This window comes from Piliocolobus tephrosceles, chromosome 6 (genome assembly GCF_002776525.5).
Source record: "Piliocolobus tephrosceles isolate RC106 chromosome 6, ASM277652v3, whole genome shotgun sequence".
Taxonomy (NCBI): domain Eukaryota; kingdom Metazoa; phylum Chordata; class Mammalia; order Primates; family Cercopithecidae; genus Piliocolobus; species Piliocolobus tephrosceles.
Window position 1 is genome coordinate 129,239,053 of NC_045439.1, and position 27,596 is coordinate 129,266,648.

A 27,596-nucleotide genomic window follows, 5' to 3' on the forward strand; every position below is an offset into this window, starting at 1 on the left:
TAATTTAAAAATGCTATTAGGTTCAGATCTTGTCTTCGCTTTTCAATATTCCAGATAATTCAGTTTGTACCTCCTGGCTACTTTGAGGAAGGTAATTTTTTAATATATGCCCACCATGAAACAGACTAGTTTATGTTAAAGCTGAAAGAAAATCAGTATCTGCTATGTTCAGATTATACATTAGCCAGCATAATGCCACATGGACATGAGTATGTAATACAGACACTTAAGTTTTCCAAATACACAATCTGATAAAGAGCAGGGATTGGCAGTACTGAAATTAGATAATGCAGTGGGTGCTGGAGTCAGAACTGAGTCTGATTTCTGCTTCCCCACTTGCTAACTGCTTCCTGACATGAAGGGAAATGAAATGTTCTGAGCCTGCTTCCTCCACTGCAACAAGGGGATAAGAGTACCTTTCTCACAGACCTGTTATGAAGATTAAACAACATATATAGTGCCCAGTTTTATTCCTGGCAAAATAATTGGTACTCAATACATCTTAGTCTTTTACCTCTCACTTCTGAACACAAAGAGGAGATCACAAAACAGTGTGGGATGATGAAGAGAACCAGCAGGATGATGAAGAGAACCAGGCAGCTCTGCAGTTTTAGTTGGCACAGCACAGCCTGGTGGGGAGGCCAGGACACCGCAGCGCCAGGCAAGGTCACAGGCTGTAAAGGCAGTGCTGTGACAGCCTCTTGAGAGCGTGATCCTGGCCAGAAGGCAGTCGGCTGGCAAAAACCCCAAGCACAATGGAATGGCATTCGTAATCATTACGAGGCTGAAATACAAACATGTACTTCATGAAAAGGCTTTGAGATATTTCTTACATTCTTAAGACAAAAAGACCTTCACTTAATAATTAACTTTGGAAGATACCACTCATCTACTAACCACTGGGGTGGTTTTCTTCCTTTTATTAATATTAATGCACCAATACCTTACAATAGATATATCATGCAATAATATTTTTTAAAGTTCTTGAGCAAAAAAGGCTCAGTATGTAAAATTTATAAAGCAAGGAAGCTGTCCATCTGCACAGATGCTACAGCCATAAAGAACTTTTTCATGTGGCTTTTTAAAGTACTGTACTGTGTCCAAAATATTTCCTTTTTTTCTTCCAAACTCACAGATCACAGTTTCTGACTTAGAAATTAGCAAAATCTAGGAGTCCTGCACAAACTCCAATTCTGTTTGTTTGTTTGTTTTCAACCTCAAGGCTCTGGCATATGCAGTCCACATGGCTGAAAATGGAACAAAAAGCTCCTGTGTATTCAGACTACTGCCCTTTTAACCATACTGTAAAAGCGAGCATGGAATGACAGCATAGGAGAGGACAGAACAGGATCTGTGTTTACTCTATGCTGACCAGTATGAAACCCATTTATTTTATCAAAAGGTGAATGTATATTCTCATCAACAAAATGATGGGCCAAAAGAAACAACAACATCAAAGCAATCAACCAAAATAAATTGTTTGGAATGCTCTATCAATGTTAAACCAATTATCATAGTTCAATAAATCAGAGATACTATTAGTCATAATTACAATGCTTTAAATACTATAAAATGTGGGCTTCTTAGTAATAAATTCAGAATAATTTACAGTGTATTCCAAAATAATTCTTAAAATGAATTTAAATTACCTACATGATGCTTTTTACAAAGAGAACCCTTCAACCACTTTCTCAGAGTAATAAATTTTTAAGTGCTAGCTTCTTTAAATACACACAAACACACAGACTCCATTAACTCTCTTACAAAGTCACTGTCTTTCTAGTCTATTCAGCTTTTACACAATAAGACCTCACAGTGAATTATAATTTAATAAGATAACTTTATACATGGTAGATCATCAACTGTTAAATTAAAATAAACAGATTTTAATGAATTTGAATGACTGCAGTCTTCCTTTGTTGTTGGTTTAAATATTCATGCTGCAGCATCTCTATTTCTGCTGCACAGTTCAGGTAACAAAGAGATGACAAGCAGTGGGCTGGGCACTGTGCTCAGTGCTTGGGGTCCAAATATGAAGACACACACTTCCTACACTTCCTTACGGTCTAGTTACAGAGTAAAAACAGTTCATATTGACTGTATGCTTATGTGGTATTTATAAGTGATACATATTTTATAGATCTTATTCTCACAATCATGCCATGAAGTAGGTGTTAATATTACTTTATCATTGAGACTTAAATAACCCTCCTAAGTCCAAGATTACACAGCTATTAAGTGGTAGAGCTGGGATTTAAAGGCCTGTTTCACCATGATGGAAGTCAGACATCCTCCCCCAACACATTATTTCTATACAAGCAGGCACTCCCATGCAGGGCAGGGAGTGGTACTACCTAGCAGGATGCCCGGGGGCTGAGGGTGAGAGAGCTGGTTCTTGCCCAAAGCATCCAGGTATAGTATCGGAGTTAGATCTTGAAGCAGACATTGCCAAGGAGATAAGTGATGAACCAAGTTTCTCTTTGCTTGCTTTAAAGGACTAGAAAACTGGTGGGTTAGTTCTAACTTACAGATTTATGGCAGAAATACCAAGAATTCCTTCAGAGAAGATCCTAGAGAAGGAAACTGGTTGACTGTCCAGTATGGACTTGGAAAATACAACACCGCCATGGAAGCCTGTGTGAAGAGCAAAATGTCTTCACTGCATTGTACCTTGAACTGCTGCTCAGCTGCACTATGTGCCTGTTTTTCTGGTTTGTTTGGAACTTAAAACTTTACTGAAAGCTATGACTGATGGAAACTCCAGATTCTTGCTTTTAAGTCAATTCATAACATCTTCCAGACTTCACTAGTACTGCGCATTCTTGTCACTATTTAAAAAGCTGTGAGTTCTAGAACCAGAATAACAAAAAATTCCTGGCAAACATTCTGCTCATGGTGCTAGCCCTCATACTACTATTTTTCTAAGCTTCATGTTGTGCCCTAAGAATGAGCAGCATTTCTTTTTCTTTTAACTGATATTTGGGAGAACAGGGCTCACTTTCTTCACATTAATCATGTCCCACCCCCTAAATCCTACTCCAAAACTTAGAGAAAAATACAAATTTGTTCACTTAAAGCTCACCTAATCTAGGTGTACTTTTCTCTTCATACATTAGCATAGTAAGTCAACATCTGGCTCTTGCTGCAGAAGCCACATGAAATAATCCTGTTAACTTCCTAAGAAAACCTAAACAAGAGCAAAACCCTTATGCAATGAAATAAAAACAAAGCACTGTCAGAAGACAGTAGAATAGGCTGGGCGCGGTGACTCACGCCTGTAATCCTAGCACTTTGGGAGGCTGATTCGGGTGGATCACCTGATGTCAGGAGTTCGAGACAAGCCTGGCCAACGTGGTGAAATCCCCATCTCTACTAAAAATACAAAAATTAGCCAGCTGTGGTGGCATGTACCTATAATCCCAGCTACTCAGGAGGCTGAGGCAGGAGAATCGCTTGAACCCGGGAGGTGGAGGTTGTAGTGAGTCCATATCACATCACTGCACTCCAGCCTAGGCAAGAGCGCGAGACTCCATCTCAAAAAAAAAAAAAAAAGACAGTAGAATCGGCTCAGATGAATAAGCAGCACAAGGATAAAGAAGAGTTTTTGTTACAAATACTTACAAAAAGACAGAGCTCAAAAGGAAGCATTGCACATCCATTTCCTTGACAAAATTTGCATTCCAGAGTTCTAACTTTTCTCCTGAAAGATCTGTATGGATTTTTGTTAACAGACTCATTCTCTCATTTCTTCCCACTACTAGATTTTGAACCTTGCTTTCAAGACTTTCTTTTCTCTGTTTTTGTTAAATAGAGACCTGCCCAACAATTACTATAGAACATCATTTTGTCACAAGCTTGGGTCCCCTTTTTGAAAGCAGCTATCACACCTTCTACTCAAACACAGAACCCACTCCAACTTTTGGGACTTTTTGTCTGTACTAGAATAAAGTTCTTCACTGAAATTTACTTAAGGTCACAAATTCTGCAAATTGATCCCATTAAATAATGATGTCAAGGCCACAGTTCTTCAAACTGCAGATGAAATACATTCACAGTTCAGTACAGTATAGTTTATACTCATCTCTAAGTCTGAGATTAGGAAATTATTAACTGGTTTCCAACTAGTTTCAATACTAGATTGAAGTTTAAATAGTTTTATTGTGTGGACTTTAATTTTTATTAAAAAATAGTAAACTGTAATTCTTTTCCTGACTTTCTAAGCAAATATAGAGAAAGTAGGAACAAGAGGCAATAGAAAAAACAAGTACAGTTAACAGATTTGTGCCTTTTATATGCCATTTACAAAAAGAGAAGGGATTTCAGCATGTGCTTTGAAAATGCCTAGGAGCTAGTTTCTAAAACTGCACCATTACTTGCTATATATTTTTTCTACATAAGGCATCCAATTCCTACAAACAAATACAAGTACTACCACTACAAAAAACTGGAGTGTTCTCCTGTTATGTGACAAAGGGCCAGCTTTATACCCTTATCAAAGTCACGGAGTGTGGTCTGGAGGAATGGTAGAATCATGCTAAAACATGAATCTCTGCACTCACATGCTTGCTTGTCCACTAAAATTGTTCTATAAACAATTTTAGGTTAGTGCAGAGGTACATTCATTTTTAAAAATCTATTTACATTTGATATTTTTCAAACATCATTTCATTATGTAGCACAAGTCCTTGACACACAGAATAACTCTTCCCAATAAAATAAACACTACTAGAATCTCCAAGAGATAACTCTGGGGCTGGTTTAGAAACCCAGTTAATTTTCCTTAGTAGAAAGTTATTTTCTACTAGCTGTTGGGCTTACTACATGGTGGTTTATGCACAAGCTATTCTGTAAATCTCAATGTCCTGTAAACGTTCCTGATTACGAATTCAATCCTTTTTTTTTTTTTTCGCTTTGTTGCCCAGGCTGGAGTGCAGTGGTGCAATCTTGGCTCACTGCAACCTCCCAGGTTCAAGCAATTTTTGGGCCTCAGCCTCACCAATAGCTGGGATTGCAGATGCCTACCACCACACCCAGCTAATTTTTGTATTTTTAGTACAAAATACAAAAATTAGACCATGTTGGCCAGGCTGGTCTAGAACTTCTGACCTCAAGTGATCCACCCGCGTCAGTCTCCCAAAGTGTTGAGATTACAAGAGTGAGCCACGGTTCCCAGCCCAATCACTGTTTTTTAAGTTAACATTCAATAAGAATTCCATCACTAACGTGGGTACAACTTTTGTTTTCTTGTTTTCTTAAACTACAGAAGTTACTGGCATTGAGTGTGGCTGACACGGCATTTCCTGGGAGCTAATTAAAGGATGCTCTTCCATAGTCAATTTGTGAATGGGCAACCTCACAATCCTTCTATCTATTATTCAACATTAAATAAGTTGTAAACACGCCTGGATAATTGGACTTATTAATTATGCAATGAAAACCAGAAGTGCATGGTTAAAAAGCCTTAGAGAAAAAAATCATTTTCTTTATATCTCCCTACACTTTCAGAAGCCAAGAAATGAGTTGCAGTTGTCTGAGTTATTTAGTTAACGGAGCTATATTGAATCAAAAGCAAATATTCAAGTTTTGAGGACTCTATTAAATTTCATAGCACTAGGCTCGAGTGACTGCTTTCCCCTCCTCCTTGCTGATAGTCACCACCGTGAACAAAGCTTCTATCTGTAGAATCTTCTGTCACTCAGTTGTGCTGGCATAGTAATAATAGGAACATCCTTTTCTTTTGATGCATCTTTTCATCTTAAGAAGAACATAGTCAAAGAGTCTTAATGGTTTCAACAGTATTACAAGTGACTTAGGGAAACATACTCAAAGACTGTTAATGGGTTAGACAGTATTATAAGTGATTTAAGTCATCCCTTACATATGGTGTCTTTAGTTACCTTTTGAAGAGGCTATAATCTTACATTTCTTTAAGAAGCCACTTAAAGACTGGTTTTCTCCTAAGTCACACTTCTTTGGCAAGAAACTGAATTCATTAAGTGGCTCCCCAAAATAAGATTCCCACCTCCTATCATAGGGAGCGATATCACAGCATTCATTTCATAAAACTTTCAAGTTCCTGTATTATGCTTATAGAATCAAGGCTCTTAGAACACAGAAGCCTTCTAATATTTGAAAACCTTAGGGGTACATGTGAGTGTGTGCCTGTGTGTATGTGCAGAGTATTTCCAAACTACTGTAAAGAGATACCCCTATTTGCTAAGTTTCTAAGAACAGTTCAGTTCTCTAAAAAAAAGGCAGTACCAGAGGCTGCATACTTTGTTTGACTCTCTCCCAGATAGTTCTTAGCATTCGATGGCTTTGGTTTTTCAGAAAAAGGTTCATGAAAAGGTTTTAAGTGTATAAATTTAATTGTTTTCTTCCTAAAGACAGAACTGAATTCAATTTCCAAATCGATCTTCATGATGGCAAAAAATACCCCCAGAAACAGAAAGACAAGAATGAGGAAACTGTGGCTATTTTGGTCAGCTTCAGTTTCTTCATCTCTGTGGATTATCCTGTCTCCAGTCTCCTGACGCCTTCCTTGAGTGACCTCACACAGAGCTCTCTAGCTGTCTCATCCATTTCTTACAAAGAATATCCAGTATACCAGATGTAGCAAAGCCACCAGGGCTTGTATTTGCTCCCTGATCCTTTCTTCCTACTGTTCTCAAAGAATCGTTTTAGACCAGGACAGAGCATTGCTTCAGGTAGCCTGCTTCCTTTATACTGGATAATCTTCATCATCATCATCCTCTTGCTTGTATGCTTTTCTAAAGTAAAGTAAAACCTATTCACAGGCCCATGTTCTACCAGGGCTGTAAGCCTTATGAGCCAGGATGGTGCCCAGAGCCTTGTGGAAGCTGCTTATTATCCTGGGCTATCTGCAGCCCAAGACTTGGGAGTTGTGGTTACCTCAACTGCCATAAGGCATCCTCCTCAAAGTGCAGAGTAGACCCTCTTGCCTCTAAAGCTCTTTGACACCACATTCACAGATTCACAAAGGAAAGTTGCTCCTGACACAAACGCAAGGCTTTGGAGTAACAAGAAACCTAGAGACAGGAGCTACTCTGTAATAGTAGTTGAACTCTGTAATAGAGTTCAACTCACCACTGAAGATTGTGTACCAAAGAAGAGATGCCCACCACCCTAGCCACACCGGCCATTAGCATGGTGCATACAGAAGACACCCTAGTAAATAACTGAGGGTGCCAAGGCAGAAGAGCAGACTAGCTATGTGTATGCAGCACTCAGTTCTCTATCCAACAACGATTTCTTTCACCTTGCACCAGCCACTGCAAGTTGGATCCTCTGTTGCTGCAAGCATTCAGCATGACGCACAGCATCATTCCCAGTACCCCAAACATGACAGTGGTCAGCTTCCTATGGAAATGGCTTCCCTCTATTCTCCCACCACCACTGCCACCTTGGCACATATTCAGCTTGTGTCACTGCTGAAAGAAAGGCAGGAGTGAGTGGCCAATGACTAGGGGAATGAGGAGCCAGGGCTAAGGAGCCATAGTGAGGGAGGGAGAATAGGCAAGGCGAAGGGCACAGTAACCAGCTGCAGCAAACAAAAGTCATTCAACTTAAGGAGTTCAATTGTGTGCAGGAGTCTAGGCAGAGCCAGGGCTCTAGAACCAAGATGGCATTCTAGTAAGAGCACATCTGAGTATCAGACAAGAGAACAGGGCTGTGGATCAGACTCTGGCAGGCTCAATGTAGCCAGTAGTTGTATGAATGGTTTACAGCTGAGACAAAGAAGATGTAATGGAATAACCAAGACAAGAGAAAAACAATTTATTAGGAGCACACCTCCAAATTAGGGAACCAGGAGCTCTGCTGAAGTTGCAGGGGCTGGGCAATGGAAGAAGAGTTACTAGCACCAAGACAGATCTAGATAACAGGGTTCAGGCCTAGGCTTTTATAAGATTTCTGTTGATGCAGAAGCTACTGATGCAAGGCCAGGTGGAAACAAGTAATTGGGAGCACCAGGTTGGTGTACAGAATGGGTAGGTGAGATAAAGCCCTAGCCTCCAGCAGGTAATCTTGTTAAATGAATAGAGAGACAGATTGAATGAGGCCAACAAGAGTGTCAATAGGAGTATCTTGAGCCCAAAATGGTAGAGCCAAACTTTGACACTGGAAACGGCCACAAACAACTAAAAGATGCTCAATATGATTCAGCCCTATTCCCAAATAAGGTCCCCCTGTAGAGAGACCATGTCTGAAATATGGAGACAGCATGTCAATGTGGCAATGTAGGTTTAGAATCAGACAAGTCTGAAATTCAATTGTCTCTTACTAGCTGTGACTCTGGCAGATTACTTAACTTCTGTGAGCCTCAATTTCCTTATCTGCAAAATTAGGTTGCCAATAACTTTTATAATAATAGATTTTGTCATAAGGTTTTATAATAACTATAAATTAGTGAGCATATTAAACAGAATACCTGGCCGAAGGCTCAGTGCTCAATAAATGATAGCTATTATTATTCTTACAAATAGTCATAGTAGTATACATAATACCATTATTGCACATGGAAACACTCCTTTTTACGTATATTGTCTATAATAACAACAACATTATGAATAGTAGTATGGGCAACCCCAGACTTAACAAGCTAATCTGTTTCTGGTAACATCTGAAAGTCAAATCACAGTAAGTTAAAGGCTGCTTACAACGACATTTGCAACTTTACTCTGAATCTAGTGTTATGCCAGTAAGTTGCATTCTATGCCACACAAATAAAACCATCACATCCTTTATCCCCCTCCCTCCCTCCCTCCCTCCTTGTCTTCCCTCATGTATTGCCAGCACTGACTGCAACATCCTGGCAATCACTTGGAAGGGAGTTGGCACTGGTATAGGTCACATTTCCATCTCCATTAGGAAATGGTAAGTACAAGTTTAGGTACTTATTACAAGGAGAGGAGGTGAATGTGAGGGGAGTAAAAAAAAAACTTTTTTTAGAGATGGGGTATTGGTATGTTGCCCAGGCTGAAGAGCAGTGGCTATTCTCAGGCACAGTCATAGCTCACTGCATCCTTAAACTCCTGGGCTCAAGTGATCTTTCTACCTCAGCCTCCTGGGTAGCTGGGACTACAGGTATGCATCATCACGCCTGGCTCAAGAGTAAAAATTTTTTAAGTCAGATATGGTAATCTACAAGTTGTATCTTCTCATTTGAGAGTCATCTACATTTGTACAGTGCTTTATAATTCTTATACATAAACTATCATATTCGACTTCAAAATAACTGTAAAGGAAGCAGGATAAATATGATCTCTGGCTTATGGAAAATAAAATTTATGAAGCTCAGAGAGGTTCCGGTGACTTACTCCAGGTCACACACTGTGAAATGGTGGAATCAGGCTATAACCTGGATCTCTAGATTTGTAAGTTGGTGCTTGTCCACCATAATTGGTCTATGCATGACCTGTGGGGTTAGAGCAGCAGGTACATTTATTTTTAAAAATCTATTTATATTTGATATTTTTCTCACTTGAAAGAAGCTCTGATTTCTTAGAAAAGTAGCCTGCTTCTGAAACGGCCTCATTTTGTTAATTTTATAAGTACAAAATTTAATTATATTTATGGAAAAAATAATCTCCTTAAATTTGATTATCACTTCAGTTGATTTTAATGTATTCAGTATTTTTAAGTTACCTTGAACATATTAAATTGAAAATAGTATGTGTATTGTATTATGTTGGAAAATATTTCCTTTAGGGACTAGTAAATTATTTACTGCCCTCAGAGATAAATTATTCACTATAAAAATGCTTTTATGAGTAAAATCATATGCTGTTTATTGTGACAGTTTAAGGTTCAAAGAGGCCTCATATTTTAATTTTTTTAATGGCACTTTTGTTTCTTACAAGTTAACAAAATTATTCAGCTATCTATAAAATAAATGTACTGTTTTATTCAAGGCCCATGTACTTTGACATATATTATGTCAAAATGAGTCAGCTATAGCTACAGCGGATAATATGTTATTTTTTAGCCAAGCTGACTTTCTAGCTCAGCAGGAAGTTCAGCCAATTTTAAGGTCTTTAAAGTGTTATAATCTGGTTATCTGGCAATACTATTAGGATACCCAATATCAATTTTCCTAGGGAGAAGTCAACACCTAAGCCAATACTTGTACCAGTAACTATCTTTTCATATTGTTCAATATCTTACACACACATACACACACACACACACTTTAATTCCTTTCTCTGAGGAAATCATCTCATATATTTTGTCCCTAAACACAGCTTTAGCACAGATTTCTTTTTTAAAGTATAAAATCCCTCACTGAAATAAATTCCATTTGTTAACTAGGAATGACACTTTGTTCACTGCAAAAACAAACTTAGAGAAGCAATCATCAAGATAAACAGAAGGAAGGAAACTAACTAATTGGTTCCAGTCAAAGAAACAAAAGCTTTCCACCTTATTCTTTGGCTGCTTTACTTTAAACACAATTACTTACCAAGTGGCAAAAATGCAAGACGGTTTCCAGCCATGGAGAGCTCATTGAGGCTGGGCAGCTGGCAGAGATGGCGCGGCACATACCATAGACGATTTCGGTCCACAGTGAGGTACTGCAGAGAAAGGCACATGTGAAGCCTCTCGGGTAAAGTTAGCAAACGATTGGTAGAAATGTCTAGTGTCTGCAGCTCCTTCAAATCGCCAACCTCTACAACCAAAATCAAAATTAGGATAAATTGCATCCTTATGAACTGAAATAAACAAAATGAATCAATATTATAACAGTTTAACCAAATGAAATCAGTAGCTGCAACTATTTCCATAAACAGAATGCTGAAGTGCAGGAGTTTTGGTGAAGATGCAAATAATCCAGCCTAGGTGGGTGTCTTTAAACTACCCTGCCAGAATTTCTTAAATGGAAAAAAGGGCTGGCTGGCATGGAGAAAAAAAGAGACACAAAGTGGTGAATCTGAACCAGAAGTCTGTCACTATGGCTTCTGCATCTTGATGAGTCAAGTTTGTTGCCAGGGTGAGAAAAGAACAATTACAGTCACTTCAAGGAACCTGGTTTTTGCTACTTGTGTGATTTTACCATCCATCTAAGAAGAAAATAGATTTATGAATAATAGCAATGAAGTAAGTGCAACTCGTTCATATGAGCTAAATAGATTTCTGGAGTAGAAATTAGAATGACTTTTGGAAATGTTCATCATGGTAAAGATTATAACAATAAAATGAGATACAGTTTAACTAACATTTTTAGATTTTGTTTAGGCATGTGGCACCTTTTTAGAAACCCAAAGTATACATACCCTATAAAGATTTACTTTAATTCCCAAATTAAATACTTCCATTTACTCCATAATTTCCTCATCATTGATGCCTACAGTTGTCATCTGTTCCATGGTGAGTACAATTAGGTCCTTTTCATACATCAAATCACTTAAGACTTGAGTGAAGATTAGGAAGTTCCTTACTAGGAACTTAGTCCCTCAGGGAAAATCACCATTTTAGGGGAAGGACATTTACTCTTTTCCAGGACAGCACATTATACTGAAGACCTACAGTCAGCATTGTGCAGGACAAGTCCACTTTCACATCATGGAGACTTAGATGTCGAAGACCACTCTTCCCCTTCTTTCATCCTGTCCCTATTCCTGAGCCATTCCTCCTAGGTTAAGATTTCCCAGGCTCTACCACTTGACAGTACCCTTCTGTGCACATTCCAGTTTGTACAACAGTTGGAATAGTATTAGCTATGTCTTCTCTACTGGATAACAGTCTTCTGCCATCTTGGATGCTCAACTGAACAGAGTAGCTTTTCTCATTGCTACAGACCAGGTGGTGGTAAACTATGGCTCACAGGCCAAATCTAGCCCGTGGCCTGCTCTTGTCCTGCCTGCAAGCTGAAATTGGTTTGTTTTTTTTTTACATTTTTAAAGGATGGTAAACAACAATAAAAACAAAGATCACGTGACAGAGACCATATGTGGCTTGCAACACCTAAAAATATTTACTATCTGGCCATTTACAGAAAAGGTTTGCTGATCTTTGCTATAGACCTTTTGTTAGTAGGAGAATTTAAAATAATTGTTTTACTTTATAAAAGTAATACAAGTCCAAAATACCCTAACTCGTAGTTATTTTTCTAATATTTACAAATTTGTGCTGGGAAGTTCATACATTACTGCTCAGTTTCCTCAATACTGAACAAAATATACACCTGCAGTGGAGCAGGCAGGTAGAATTCAGTACATAGCCTGTGACTCTGAAAGGGAGTTTTCTACTTGAACTTAACTAGTGCACAGGAGAGTCAATTCCATGCTTGGCTCCCCTGGCACAGTATTCCATCTTGCTAAGCCTGTCTATCTCTTTCACAAAACAAAAATGCTTCTGATTTTGGGTGTGTGGGGATAAAACATGAGGAAGAATCATCGTGTTTTGTAAGTCATAAGAAGAAATACAAAGAAAAAGGGAAAAGAACTAAATTTAAAAATCAAAAAATGACTATGTGGGAGAGAAGAGCAACCAATTCCAGACTTAACATGGGCAGTGTCAAGACAAGAATGAGACAAAGCCTCTGCCATTGAGAAGCACATCACACACAACCAACAAGGTGCAAGAGGAGCTCAGAGAAGGTTATGTGAAGGCTTGGAGAAACTCTTCCAAAATTTACTGGAGATGGGAATTTGAATAAGGCACAAAGAAAACATATGAAGGATTCCCAGTAGGGCATGGGGACGGGGTTAAAACCATGAGGAAAGGCATGCAAGTGAAAAACTAAATACAGTTTGCACTATGGGCTCTTTGGGGACCAACAAATGACAAAGACCAATGGGAGAAGAGCAGAAAATAAATTCAATACAGAGAGACAGAGTTTAGTGGAGACAGGAATGACAATAAATATTGGGTAGAGGAGTCTGGACTTACTATTGTGAGAATATGACATCTCCTGAAGAACCTTAAAGGATGAAGGGATGTTTTTTGGAAAGGTTAGACAGGCAAATATGCAGAAAGCAATGATATGGAAGGAGATCCTAGGCTGACAAAACGAGTAGGCATTTGACTAGAACAGATGCAGTGCGATAGAATTTGAAGACAAATTCCAGAGGTACTTTAACAAAAGCATGAGGTAGGCTTGATTGAATATGAAAAATAATAAAATAGGAAAAAGTCAAAGACAGTTACAAGCTTCTAGACTATTACACTTTAAGTGTGCTGATGCCAATTCTAAGAATTTATTTTTATAGAAAAACAATAAAAATGTCATCAATACCTCTGAATTGCATTATGTACAAACCATCTACTTAAAGGTATTTGAAAAAAATCCATCAAAATGTACATGGAAGCAAGTAACATAAATGATTTTGAACATATTTCAAAAATAATTAAATGTGCAAAAAAGTGTTTTTACATGGCTGCAAAAATTACTAAGGCCTGCACTTTTTTTTCATTATTGTAAAATGGGGCAACAAGGTGTGATTATGAATTTAAATTTGGATGAGAAATATTAAAAGACTTAAGCTTGATAAAGACCAAGTAGGATACATACAAAGAGACCCACACCTATACACATCATAATCAAACTATAAAAGATAAAGATACATAAAAAATCTTGAAAGCATCAATAGAAAAATGGCTCATCATGTTCAGAGGCAACAAGAAGATAACTAAAAATATACAGTTAAAAAAAGTTGGCACAGTAATTGAAATTGCACACTAAAAATATTTATCTAACATTAAAAAAGGCAATAAAAGGAGAGGTACAGGGAAAAAAATACAAGATATGTAGACTACACATGGCAAAATGGTTGATGTATTAATAAACGTAATCATATCAATAATTACATTAAATGTGAACAGACTAAATAACCCAGTCAAATGGGAAGGCTGTCAAATGCATAAAAAACAATATGCTATCCATAAGAAATACACTTTAGATTTAAAGGCACAAATAGGTTGAAAAGTAAAAGGATGGAAAAAAATACATACCATGCAAAAAGTAACATAAGAGACAGCAGCTATATTCATATCAGAAAAATCAGACAAGAAATACTATAAGAGGCAAAGAGGAATATTTCATAACAGTAAAATGGATAATACTTGAGAAAAATAAGTCAACTATAAATATATAGACATCTAACGAGAGTCCAGCATTATATAAAGTAAAAAACTGACAAAACTGGAAGGACAAGCAGACATTTCAACATGATAGATGGAGATTTTAATACATTACTCTCAATAAAAATAAAACAACTAAACAGAAAACCACCAAGAATATAGAAAACTTAAAACTACACAATCAGCCAAAATGGGCCTGGGCCATAATTCTAACAGACACACTCCTGAGAACCATAATGCCAAATGTTGAAATCCTGAAAGATCCAAAATCCATAGAGTGTAAAATCTTGAATGAAAATCACAATCCTGAAAGATCAAAATCCCAAAAGTATAATTCTGGAAAGAAATAATTTTTAAAAATTCCTTTTTAAAAAAAGACATGTATTTATTTTATAAAGAGGGTTTATTTTAGAAACATAAAAACCTAACAATACTTGATAGGTCACTTTACACAATAAAATAGGCAATAAAAACATATATCTGTGTAAGTATAAACACTCAGATATATTAATCATAGGTACATGGGTATAATAGCTACAAGCAGAAAAATCATATTCATAAGGAAATATGTCAAAAAGCAAAATGCATAAGTGAATACCACTATGCTTGGCAACTGTGTGCAGCCAGCTTTATAACTGCAGTCAGCTGCGTGAAATACCGTGTTGAACAACCTAAGTCTTCTGAAGAGATCAATGAAAAACTATGACAGGTCAACCACTGAATACGCAGTTATCCATATCCAAAGAGCCAAGATCTCAAGAAATGTTATCTTTCACATATGCAGATGTACAAAATGGACATCTCTTCATTTACTGAGGAAGTTTCAACCTTTTTCATACATGCACAGTGCTTATACCCAAAGTTAACATTGTAATAATGCACTTTCGTGGACTCAAATTTATAAAAATGCAAATTAGAACTCTCGAAATGTTTACACAATTTATACCTCCTGTGTTGGAAATTATGCGAAGATGAAATGCTCAGCATAACAAACTGGCACTATGTGTGAAGGGGCAGAAGTTGTACACCACTGAAAAATTTGGCAGGGGAGATTTCTTGTATTTTTTTGCTTGCACTTTCACTTCTAATATCTTCAAAACACTCTCTCTACTTGTATTTGGAGGGTGGTTGTGGTCTACAAATTTTTGAAGTGTATGCTGTCTATTTGAAAGTCTGGTTATTGCTTGACCATTACAATTAAGTGATTTTCTGTATTCATAGCACCAATTATATTTACCATTAATTAGCCGCATACACTTAATTTATCACAGCGTTTTTGCAAGGGAACAATTTCACTGATCCCTTCCATTGTGTTAAGAAGGAATATGGTAAGAAGGAATGATACTTGGCTTCCCCAACACCAAATCTGTATTAGAGGTTTTCAAAAAGACAGAACCAATGAGATACATATACAGATATATGAGAAAGGATTTATTAGGGGAATCAGCTCATGTATGAGAAGTCCCATGACAGACTGTCTGCAAGCTGGAACCCTGGGATACCCACAGTGTAGCTCAGTCCCAGTCCGAAGGCCTCAGAACTAAGGATGCCAATGATGCAATTCTCAGTCTGAGATCAAAAGTCTCAGGACCCGGGGGTCTGCTGGTATAAATCCTGGAGTCTAAAGGATGGCAAGCCTGGAATTTTAATGTCTAAAGCAGCAGGAGAAAAGTCTGTCCCTTCTCTGAGACAGAGACCAATTCGCCCTCAGTATTTGTTCTCTCTGGGCCCCTGGCCTACTAGATAGTGCCCACCAGTAATGAGGGCAGATTTTCCCTACCTGGTCCACTCAGACTCATGTGTTAGTCTCCTCTGGAAACCACCTCACAGACACACCCAAAATAATGTTTTACCAAGTTTCTAGGTATTTCTTAATTCAGTCAAGTTGACACCTAAAATTAAGTCCACGAGTCCACTCCTTGTCAACCTGGCACTCATATGTGTCTCCTTAAATCATACCTAATTTCCAAATAAAGACAATAACAAGGTAATAGTTCCACCTAACATGATGCAACTATCCTGGTACAACCAAAATGTACTAAAACTCCTTCCCTAGAATTAGGCTTTCAGGATTTCAACATTCAGGATTTTGATCTTTCACGACTGTGACTTTCAGAATTTTGTATGTTAGGAGTTCTGATCTTTAGGAAATTTGATCTTTCAACATTTGGGGTTCTCACATTCAGGATTGTATCTTTCAGGATTACGATCAGCACTGCAACCAAACTGACCTAATCTGACATCTAAGAACACTACAGCAAAATACACACATTCTTTTCAAGTGGACTTGGTATATTCTGCAGGACAGACCACATGCTAGACTATTAAGTCTCACATTTAAAAGAATTCCAATCATACAAAGTATGTTCTCTGATCAAAAGGTAACTAAATTAGAAATCAACAACAGAAAGAAATTTGGGAAATCCCCATACTTGGAAATTAAACAACAAACACACTTCTAAATAACACATAATAATAAAATAAATCAGAAGGAAACTTTGAAAATATTTTTGCCAAACAGAAACAACCAACACAAGACATCAAAATTCATAGAATGTAGCCAAGGAAATGACTAGGGAGAGATTTAAAGCTTCAAATGCCTATATTGGAAAAGAAAGTTCTCAAATCCATTTCCTAAGCTTCCACCTTTAGAAAGGAGAAAAAGAAATAAAAACTAAATCAAAATAAGTAGAAAATAATAAAAATTATAGTAGATATCAATGAAATAGAAATCAGAAAAGCAACAGACAAAACTGTCAATGAAAACAAAAGTTAGTTCTTTAAAAAGATAACAAAATTGACAAACTTTTAGCTAGACTAACCAAAGCAAATAAATACATACACAGAAAAAGAAAACTGACTTGAATTACCAAAACTCGGAACAAAAGATGAAATATCATTATTAACTTTACAGAAATTAAAAAGATTAAAAGGACATACTATAATATGAACAAATGTATTTCAACCAATTAGCAATTTAGATAAACATACTTCTAAAAAGATAAAAATTACCAAATGCAAGAAGTAATTAAAAGTCTAAACAGATATATCACAAGTTAAAAAACTGAATTAGTACCCTGGCACAGTGGCTCACACCTGTAATCCCAGCATTTTGAGAGGCTGAGGCAGGTGGATCACTTGAGGTGAGGAGATTGAGACCAGCCTGGCCAACATGGTGAAATCTCATCTCTACTAAAAATACAAAAACTAGCTGCGTGTGGTGGTGCATACCTGTAATCCCAGCTACTTGGGAGGCTAAGGCAGGAGAATCGCTTCAGCCTGGGGGGCATAGGTTGCCATGAGCTGAGATCGCGCCACTGCACTCCAGCCTAGGTGACAGAGCAAGACTCTGTCTCAAAAAAACAAACAAACAAAAAAACAAAAAAACTGAATTCATAATTTTAAATCTTTAAATCCTCCCATAAGAAAGACCAGGTCCAGATGGTCCTTGTCAACCTGCTTTTCTGTTCTATCAACTATTTCAATTCTATTACATATTTAAGGAAGAAATAATATCAATTGTTCACAAACTGTCTCAGAAAATAAGAGGAAAAACTTCCCAATTCATTCTATGAATATTACCCTGATACTAAAACCATACAAAAACATCATAAGAAATCTACAGACCAATATCCTTCATGAAAATAAGTGCAAAAATCCTTAACAAAATATTAGCAAATGAAAACTAGCAACACTGAAAATAATTATTTATCATGAACAAATGGGTTTGAGATGTTTCTGAGTGTACAGTTTTTTTAAAAGGTGGGAAAGAGAATCCAGAAAAGCAATAAAAAAAAAAATACCGGCAGGCATCATGAACCAGAAATTGTGAGAAATTACTGGATGACAGAAAAGAACAGAAATTAAGTTAAATACAGAAATACCACAGAAAAGTCAGCAGCATCAACAAAGTGGTCAAAGCCTCTGTTAGCCACCATCCACCCAAGCTACCTCAGTAGCCTGGTTCTTTCCACAAAGTTGAATAGTAACTTAGCTGTATATTTGGCTTTTTGCTTTGCGCCAGGACATGACCTTTTAAAGGGCAGGGACTGTCTTGCCCATCTTTGCAGTAACATGCCTTAGCTCTGTGCCTGGAACACAGGAGGCACCATTATCATGTTGCTGAAAGAATAAACTAGAATGTGATTAGCATACTGTAAAACGGCATCTGGACCTTAATGGGGGTCTGAAGTTAATTTTCCAGTTAAGAAAGTACACCTTTTAAAACCTTTCAATCATTTTTTTTTTAATTTTTTAAAAAGCAAAGAACATAACCTTATTTTATTGATATTTTATGAACTGGGTAATGACCAAATCTGGGAACACCACTGTAACTTATATCCTCTACAGAATAGAGAGAAACAGGTAGGTGAGGGCCCCATAAGAGGCCACACTCCAACATCCATACCGAGTCTGTTCACGTCTCCACCTCCACTGTTGACACTGAGCTCAGCCTATTACCATCTCTTTCCTGAACTCATCCAACAAGCCTCCCCATTGGTCTTCTTGCTTCTATTCTCACTCCCTCCAATCCATTTTCTATACAGAAGCCAAAGTGATATTAAAATATATGTCAGATCATGGTCCTTCCCTGCCCCAAACTCTGCCCTGGCTTTCTGCTGCACATCAATAAAATCTCTAACACCACCTTACTAGTAACATGGTCTCCAGATCAGCCCTGGCCCACCTCTCTCCCCTACAAGTGGGTCTGATGCTAGAAATGTAAGGTTGATTCAACACCTGAAAAATCAATGTAATAGACATGTTCACGGAATAAGAATAAAGCATTTCACAAAATCTAAAATCCACTCATGATAACTACTCTCAACAAACTAGGAACAAAAGGCAACTCCTTCAACCAATAAGGGGCATCTACAAAACACCTCGAGCTGAGAACACTGGGTTAACGGTGTCAGGCTGAGTGCTTTCTCCCTTAAATCTCCCTTGTGCCTACAAGGCAAGGAAGCTGAGTGTTTCCATTGCTCTCCAACAATATACTGGAGATTCTAGCAAAGGCCGGAAGGCAAAAACTGAACAAACAAAAAGCATCAAGAATGGAAGAGAAGAAGTAAAACTTTCTTTATTTACAGATAAAATGATCCCTAGTAGAAAATACAAACTAAGGGAACCACAAAAACTATTAGAACTAATAAACAAGTTTTAAAGAGTTGCTAGATACAACATCAATATCAGAAAATCAATTGAATTTCTATATACCAGGAAAAAACAATTTCAAAATTAAATTAAGAAAATAATTCCACTCACAACAGCACCAAGAAAAATTATATACTTGGTAATAAACTGAACAAAAGTAGTACAAAACTTATATGCTACAAACTGCAAAATACTGCTAAGAGAAATTAAAGAAGATCTAAATAAACAGAAAGATATTTCATGTTTATAGGTTTGAAGACAACACTGGTGAGATGGCATATTCCCCAAACTGATCTGTAGATTCAACACAATCCTTATCAAAATCCCAGGAGGCTTTTTTTGGTAGAAATTGACAGGCTGATTTTAAATATTTATTGCTGTGTCATGCTGAAATTAATGTTGTATTACTGACATAGAGTTACAATGCATTCTTTTTGGAATCCTGAAAGATTCCTTCTCCTTTCACCCCACTCCCAATCCTTTCTACCCCTTCCCTGGGAGCAAACATAAGTCTGTACACCTTATTTCCGTAGTGTCTCTAACTTTACAGTTGTTTGCATTGTTTACTTTTGTGCTAAATATACAATACCTTGAAACTTTTCAGCTACTTGTAGAGTATCCTGAAAATCATTTTATTATTGCCACATAGTAATTACTTAGATTAGGCATAAAAATAACATTATGGTGTCAATTTCAGAAGAAAAATCCAGTAAGTCCCCTTTAAATCATAGTTCTGTGCTGATGCACAATGACCTAACCTAAAATTTAAATGGGAATGGGAAGGAAGCCACCCACTCCACACCAAGCTAGTGACCACAGAGAGTCAATAACAGGCTTGCTATTTTTAAGCACTTGCTTTTTCCAGTACCACTAAAAATAGCTCTAAGTTGAGCTCCAGAGCACACTGGGCTGAGAACATATAGAAATTCCTCTTTATCCACGGTTTAGCTTTCTGAATTTTCAGTTACCCGCAGTCAACTGTAGTCTGAAAATATTAAATGGAAAATTCCAAAAATTAACCATTCATAAGTTTTAAATTTCATGCCATGTTGAATAGCGTGATGAAATCTCATGATGTGAATCATCCCTTAGTCCGGTGTATCCACACTGCCTACCCTCCTCTCCCATTAGTCACTTAGTCATTTAGGTTATCAGATCAAGAAAACGTAGTGTATATAAGGTTCAGTGCTATTTGAGGTTTTAGGCACCCACTGGGGGTCTTGGAACATACTCCCACAGATAAAAGGGGACTACTGTACAAATAAATAAAAGACAACATTTCAATGCCAAATTTCATTTGGTGTACAGTAAGTCTTCCTTTTCATATCCATTTTCTTTCTCTTGACTGAGCTGTGGAATGTACATACTCTGGTATGTACAAATAGGTTCAAACCATAATCCTGTTACTTATTGGCTATGCAACTTTGGGTTATTTACTCAACTATTTAGATCATCAAATTGCTGTTAAAGAAAAAAGAGTAACACCTAACTCAGGAGGTTAATAGTGATTAAAATATCCCATATAATTCAATAATACATAACAGAAAAGTTAGTGTTTATAATCTCAGTTCATCATACTACAAAATATTCTAAATGTAAACTCAATATAAATATGTCTGTAATTGATGTGGTTTTTTATTATGAAAATAACTGCAAACACAAATATGTTTGTTAACTCTAACACAGAGAAAAGTGCTCTTTATTGGGAGATAGATGACCTTCAGAAACTGGGAAGCACTACCTTCCTAAGACAATAAAAAAATTAAAAGCAATTCAGATTCACTTGAAATATTAGTCCATTTTTAAGGCTAAGAACAGCATTCAGGATGTCCCACACCCTTAAGTTAACTGCAATTATCAAACAATGCAACCTCTTAGACATTCCTTGTGACAATTGGGATCGAATCCTAGATATAGTCTAAAATCATCTTTTTTAAAATGATTATCTTCCTAAGAAGGAGTTCAACCCGATTCTCTGATATGAGGATTAAAATCCTTTCACATTGAATTATCATATTTATGTTTTTAAATCCAGACTGGTCACTGCAAATAAGTAGCCTATCTAGAAAGGACCTGGTCTCTAAACGTGAGCTGAATCATGCTCACAGACCAGGGAGCCAAAATCAAATTGTGGTAAATTATGCTTAATAATACGAACAAACTTTGATACTTCCATTCTGAGATGTTTCTGAGTGTACATTTTTTTAAGAGGTGGGAAAGAGAATCTGCAAAAGCAGTAAAAAAAAATACTGGCAGGCATCATGAACCAGAAATTGTGAGAAATTACTGGATGATAGAAAAGAACAGAAATTAAATTAAATACAGAAATACCACAGAAAAATCAGCAGCATCAACAAAGTGGTCAAAGCCTCTGTTAGCCACCATCCACCCAACCTAACTCAGTAGCCTGGTTCTTTCCACAAAGTTGAATAGTAACTTAGCTGTTTTTTTGGCTCTTGCTTGCTTTGCCCCAGGACATGATCTTTTAAAGGGCAGGGACTGCCTTGCCCATCTTTGCACTAATATGCCTTAGCTCGGTGCCTGGAACACAGGAGGCATTATTATCTCTTTGCTGAAAGAATAAACTAGAATGTGGTTAGCATACTGTAAAATGGTATCTGGACCCTAATGGGGGTCTGAAGATAATTTTCCAGGTAAGAAAAGTATACCTTTTAAAACCTTTTAATCATTTATTATTATTATTTTTTAAAAAGCATTTTATTATTTTATTAATTTTTAAAAAGCATATTATTTTAATTTAAAAACATTATTATATTTTTAAAAACACACCCTTATTTTATTGATATTTTATGAACTGGGTAATGACCAAATCTGAGAACACCACTGTAACTTATATCCTCTACAGAACAGAGAGAAATAGTGAAAAAAGGTAGGTGAGGGCCCCATAAGAGGCCACACTCCAACATCCATACCGAGTCTGTTCGTGTCTCCACCTCCACTGTTGACACTGAGCTCAGCCTATTACCATCTCTTTCCTGAACTCATCCAACAAGCCTCCCCATTGGTCTTCTTGCTTCTATTCTCACTCTCTCCAATCTATTTTCTACACAGAAGCCAATGACATTAAAATATACATCAGATCATGGTCCTTCCCTGCCCCAAACTCTGCCCTGGCTTTCTGCTGCACATCAATAAAATCTCTACCACCACCTTACTAGTAACATGGTCTCCAGATCAGCCCTGGCCCACCTCTCTCCCCTACCTCACTACAATCTAATTACCTTGTCCTTCCTTCTGTCTGGCCCAATGAAGTATCAAGTTACTTCTTCCCTCGGAGCCTTTGAATCCATTATTCCTCAGTCAGGAATGCTCTTTCCCAACTCTCCAAACTGTAGACTCTTTCTTGTCTTTCAGAACATTACTATCACATTTTCACAAAGGCCTTCCCTGACTTTAAGCAGATTCCTTATTTCTCAATTGTAGCATCCTATTTATTCCCTCCCTGCATTTACTTATTCAATTACTTATTCATTTATTTACATGGGGCTTTGACTTTGTTTGCTGCTATATTCCCCATATTCCTAGCACCTAGCAGAGTCTAGCACATGGTAGGTGCACAGTAAATATTTTTTGACTTAATTAATGTATTCCTTAAACTGCCTCACTTGTTCAGTGGCCACAGACCAGACTTGCAGCTGCACACAAACCTCACACTTACGATTCAGATTTGTTGCTTGGCAAAATTACAACAGTTGTGGACTTTTGAGGAAACTCACAAATCCTTGGAGGAAAAAAAGTGAAATCCAAGACTGCTAGAGGTTTGTTGCACATTTAACATAATTTAAGTTTTCCTTAATGTCTTATAATTATCTCTGTGAATGCAAGTGATGGGAATATTCTATAAGACATTACTGACAGAAGACCAGCTGCCCACAAGCTAAATAGCCCCAGTCTGTTATGCATTTTCAAATGTGCATGTGTGATCTGCTAAATAGCTGACACAGTTTTACAGAAATAAATGTAATGTGCATAACTTAGAGTTGACTATAAAATAATGTAACTAAATTTTCAGCAGGCATGTCAGAAGTCATGTAAGCAAATAAATATTGCCCTTCAAGATCATAAGCCAGCAAAACCAATCCAATGATATGTGTTCATTCACATTTTTGAAATTTCTGGTTTGAAATTCCCTTAAGATCTTGATATAGAAGTTTTTCATGGATTCTAGGGATCAAATCTACCCCCAAAATGATAAAGATATGATACCATCAATTATATTGAGAAGAACATGCCTCAAACTCTGAAGGCAGGTCCAAAAGAAAACATTTTTTTCATGTTTAAACAAGATTGGCATCCTCTGAATAACATACTCAATGACAGCTCAGAGGCATTCTTGTAACAATGATGTTCTTTTGTTTTTGGAACTATTTAGAAACTCGATTAGATCTTATTTAAACTTAAAAACCATGAAGTCTTGTTGGAATAAATATATCTTCAAGATTAACTAATCTGAAGGAATTAACAATGATCTGACTTTATAAATTTGGAATGTGGGTATATTTGTTTAACTATTACATCATTTTCACATTTGGGAAGGTACAACCAGATCTACCCAGTTTGGCAAAACCAAATCTATGCCTTACCTGGTCTATTTGATGGGCCAGAAATAGTTTGATTTTGGTTCGCATTATGATCCAGTAAGTCTGAAGGACTTGTATGTATGGCTCAAACAGCACCAGCATATTTCTCCATGCTCTTATTACACTCCATTGTAGCTGAATGCTTACTAGCATGTGTTCCCTCCTATAATTCCAAGTGCATAACATGTTTCAAAGGCACCAGGAGTTAATCAGGTGTTGGGAAACTTGCTTTGGAACCTACCCAGCAATTATTTTGGCTCTAAAGAGTGATGGTCTACAAATTTAAACATGAACTCATGTTTTTTTTTATAAGCCTTAGTAATACATTACTTAGGATCTGCCAGTATAGGACACAACTATACATATTATAAGAGGCTTGCTATATATTCATAACTTTTGAATGTGTGGCAGGTTATATTTAGTAACAAATGACCATAACTTAAAGTTAACAATACCAGAAAGCACACCGAGAAAATCTATTAATCATGCATTTGTCTAATATAAACAATATACAAGAACTTAAAGTTAAAAAAATTAAATTAGCAATTAAGAAGACCTCTTAACAGAATATCTATTATATTTATAAAAGATAATTAAATATTATTTGGGAGCTTTAAAATAAAATACTCCCAGCTGGGCACAGTGGCTCACACCTGTAATCCCAGCACTTTGGGAGGCTGAGGCAGTTGGATCCCCTGAGGTCAGGAGTTGGAGACCAGCCTGGCCAACATAGTGAAACCCTGTCTCTACTAAAAAGTACAAAAAAAATTAGCTGGGAATGGTGGTGGGCACCTGTAGTCCCAGCTACTTGGGAAGCTGAGGCGGAGAATAGCTTGAACCCAGGAGGCAGAGGTTGCAATGAGCCAAGATCGCACCACTGCGCTCCAGCCTGGTTCTGTCTCAAATAAAATAAAAAATAAATAAAATAAAATAAAACGTCCCCAAACATATGACATCTGATAAACATAAGAAAAATGAAATTGATTTAAATATTTATGTCTAGGTGTCAAGCTTGCCAATTAATTCCCGGTAAAAATTTTTAAATGTTAAAAACAGTACTTAAAAAAAAATCCCACTGTTTTGACATTTTACCTCATGCTTTGTGTGTGACTAAATTATGCACTAGAATTTCATTCAGTATTCTTCCAAATAAGTTATTTCCCAGGTGTTCACTGGGTATCTAACCAATTAGTCATTAAAGTATTCTTGCTAAATGACAATTATAATATAACTAACTGCTAGAGAGAAATAGCATTTATCTCTTTTTCAGATATATTGTCTTTGATTTTTAAAAGCATTTATTCTAAAAGTTACCATCTTTGTTATCGCTTTGTGTCTGTACATGGATTTCTATTTGGAAAAATCCTTTATCTTCCTCATTCTTCAAGATTCATGGAGATCACATACGCAGATTTTCATTTTATGTTTTATTTTAGCGATGGTCAGTTTTACAGACTTCTTCTAGGTAGGCTTTTTTCTCTTTACTGAGTTAGCACAATGGGGTTTTTAGGCTTTGACCTGAATGAGGCCACTAGGTGTCTATTGTTGGTATAAAACTATTATAATCATTGCCTCAAGAAATATCACAGCATCACAGTCCAGAATAAAAATTTATTTTTTAACTTTACTACTTTGCACAGAATAAGTAAAAGTAATCTCTATTTTACTTGCTGGAAAGAATGATATAATAATGATGACTGCTTTCATCTCACTTTCTAAATTCAAAACAGGAAGAAATTTTAATGGAAAACATTTTAGTGTATATATATTTCAGATTACCAAATTGATTCATTCCAGCTTATTTCTTTGAAATTCCCATAAAAGAATTACCATGAAAAATAGAAAGCAGCTGACGACCTCCACTGATAGAACACTTGGAAACCACTGGAAAAACACATGCACATCACATAAATTATCTAGTTTAAAAAAAACACTTCTCTATTAATTAAAAGAATTACATGTTAAATTCAATATATAATTCTGATTTCTAAGCCTTAATATATAGCCTTTGTAAGAAACAATAAGAAACTCACATCACAATTTACATGAAAAACACTGCATTAGAGATTTCTGAATATGCACGTATTGGTTATTAATCTTAATACAAAAGCAAAGTCTCTAAATTTACTGCCTGCTCTTGTTTAGAGTTCTCAGATAACCACCTACAGAGTGAAAAAAAAGACTCAAAAATGATTAATATCAAGCGTAGAAATGAAATGCGGCACAGAAAGATGTTATCTTTCCATTTCAAAATTTCCTAGGCTGTTTAAACTTTTATTTCTATTGCAATGAACTACTTCTACAATAAAAATTGATTATTTAATTGTGCCTCCTCACACACTTTGGGATTCCTTAGAACAAGAAATACAACAATTCTAAGCACCTGCTACATTTTTATTTATTAATTGCACTTACTTTAGCTAAGAATTATCACACTGAAATCTGTGATTACAATTCTAAAAATTTGGGTTTCCTAATGATATTCTGGTTCACTGCAACAGAACACAAAAATTTCATAAATGTGTAGATATAATGCTTTTATGTAAATCTATATTGCTGAGGGTCTCACAAGTTCTGTCATTATAAAATTCTTTTAAATCTCAAATTTCATACAGTTTCTGTCAGTTACAAGTATAGAAAATTGTATGATGCTTCTAATGAGAACACATAAAAACATATTTCTTCAGATGTCTGTTTATTCCCAATCTTTGCAAAAATACTACAAAGAGGACGACTGCTTTGCTGCAAGGCAGTCGGTACCCACCAGAATTCAAAATCTTTTATTGTGTTCTATAAATCTTTTGTTGTGCACTGCATTAACAAAGCTTTTAAATGCTCCTCAATAATAGCAAGTAACAACACAGTGGAAAAGAACAATAAAACCTGTTTATGTTTATAGAGAACAGCAAACACTTCAATGTTGCAGAGATGACGTGTGTTTTATAAGTCATATTTTTTCAGAAATGCTTTAATTACAAATAAAATTTCCAAGAATACTAACATTTTCCAAATTAATTTTATGTTTGACTCTCCTACTATTTGAACTGGCAGGTTAGCAAAATGTAGGAATTATTTCAAAACAACACCCCAAAAAGCAATTTAAAAAAAAGAACAAAAGAAAGCTGACATTTAATTTTTAAATTAACTTTAAGAAAAACCAAATGTCTGTAATAATTTTTACTACTGACCTTATGGAACAACACACATCTCAAGTAGTGGTTAATCCAACTGTGTTCACAGGAACACCAGTTCAGAGCAATGTTCTCATGGTCTAGTAAGTTTAGGAAAAACAATATACTATAGTTTACTGTAATACACATTAACCTATCACAGAGCATTATTCAGCCAGGAAACCCACTTAATTGTGATTCACCAGGAGGTTCCTATACATTTGGCCACTGCACACTTTTTCACAGAACATGTAAAGAAAGTTTGGAAAAGGTCGGTCATCAACCTTTTAAGGCACATTTTCCCTAGGTACTCCATCAGAAAGGCATAGACATTTTTAATAGTAGTTCTAATATTTTTTCCTTTTTTACAGGAAAAATAAAAAGGAATTATTTTGGACTCTGCTCAAGAGAAACAAAATGAAAAGGGGATGCTAAACCCTAGTCTAATACTCGTGATCCTTGGCATACTTGTGTACATGCAACATTTATGAGGTTCTGATTATTATAACTTTAGGTGTGCTATTAAAAAAAAGGCCCAGTAGGTGGCTCACACCTGTTATCCCAGCACTTT

At 36.4% G+C, this 27,596-nt stretch overlaps 1 protein-coding gene across 5 annotated transcripts in view; it reads right to left on the minus strand.

The window, feature by feature from the left end:
* The window catches only part of LRRC28 (leucine rich repeat containing 28), a 129,962-nt gene that overhangs the window by 38,071 nt on the left and 64,295 nt on the right, over positions 1-27,596 (minus strand). For all 5 annotated transcript variants that reach the window (XR_002733392.1, XM_023220877.1, XM_023220879.1 and 2 more), the window contains one exon: positions 10,481-10,687. Coding sequence is in view for 4 of the 5 variants with exons in the window: in XM_023220877.1 (XP_023076645.1) it covers positions 10,481-10,687 (207 nt within the window). In the remaining variant the exon portion in view is untranslated. The remainder of the gene's footprint in view (positions 1-10,480; positions 10,688-27,596) is intronic.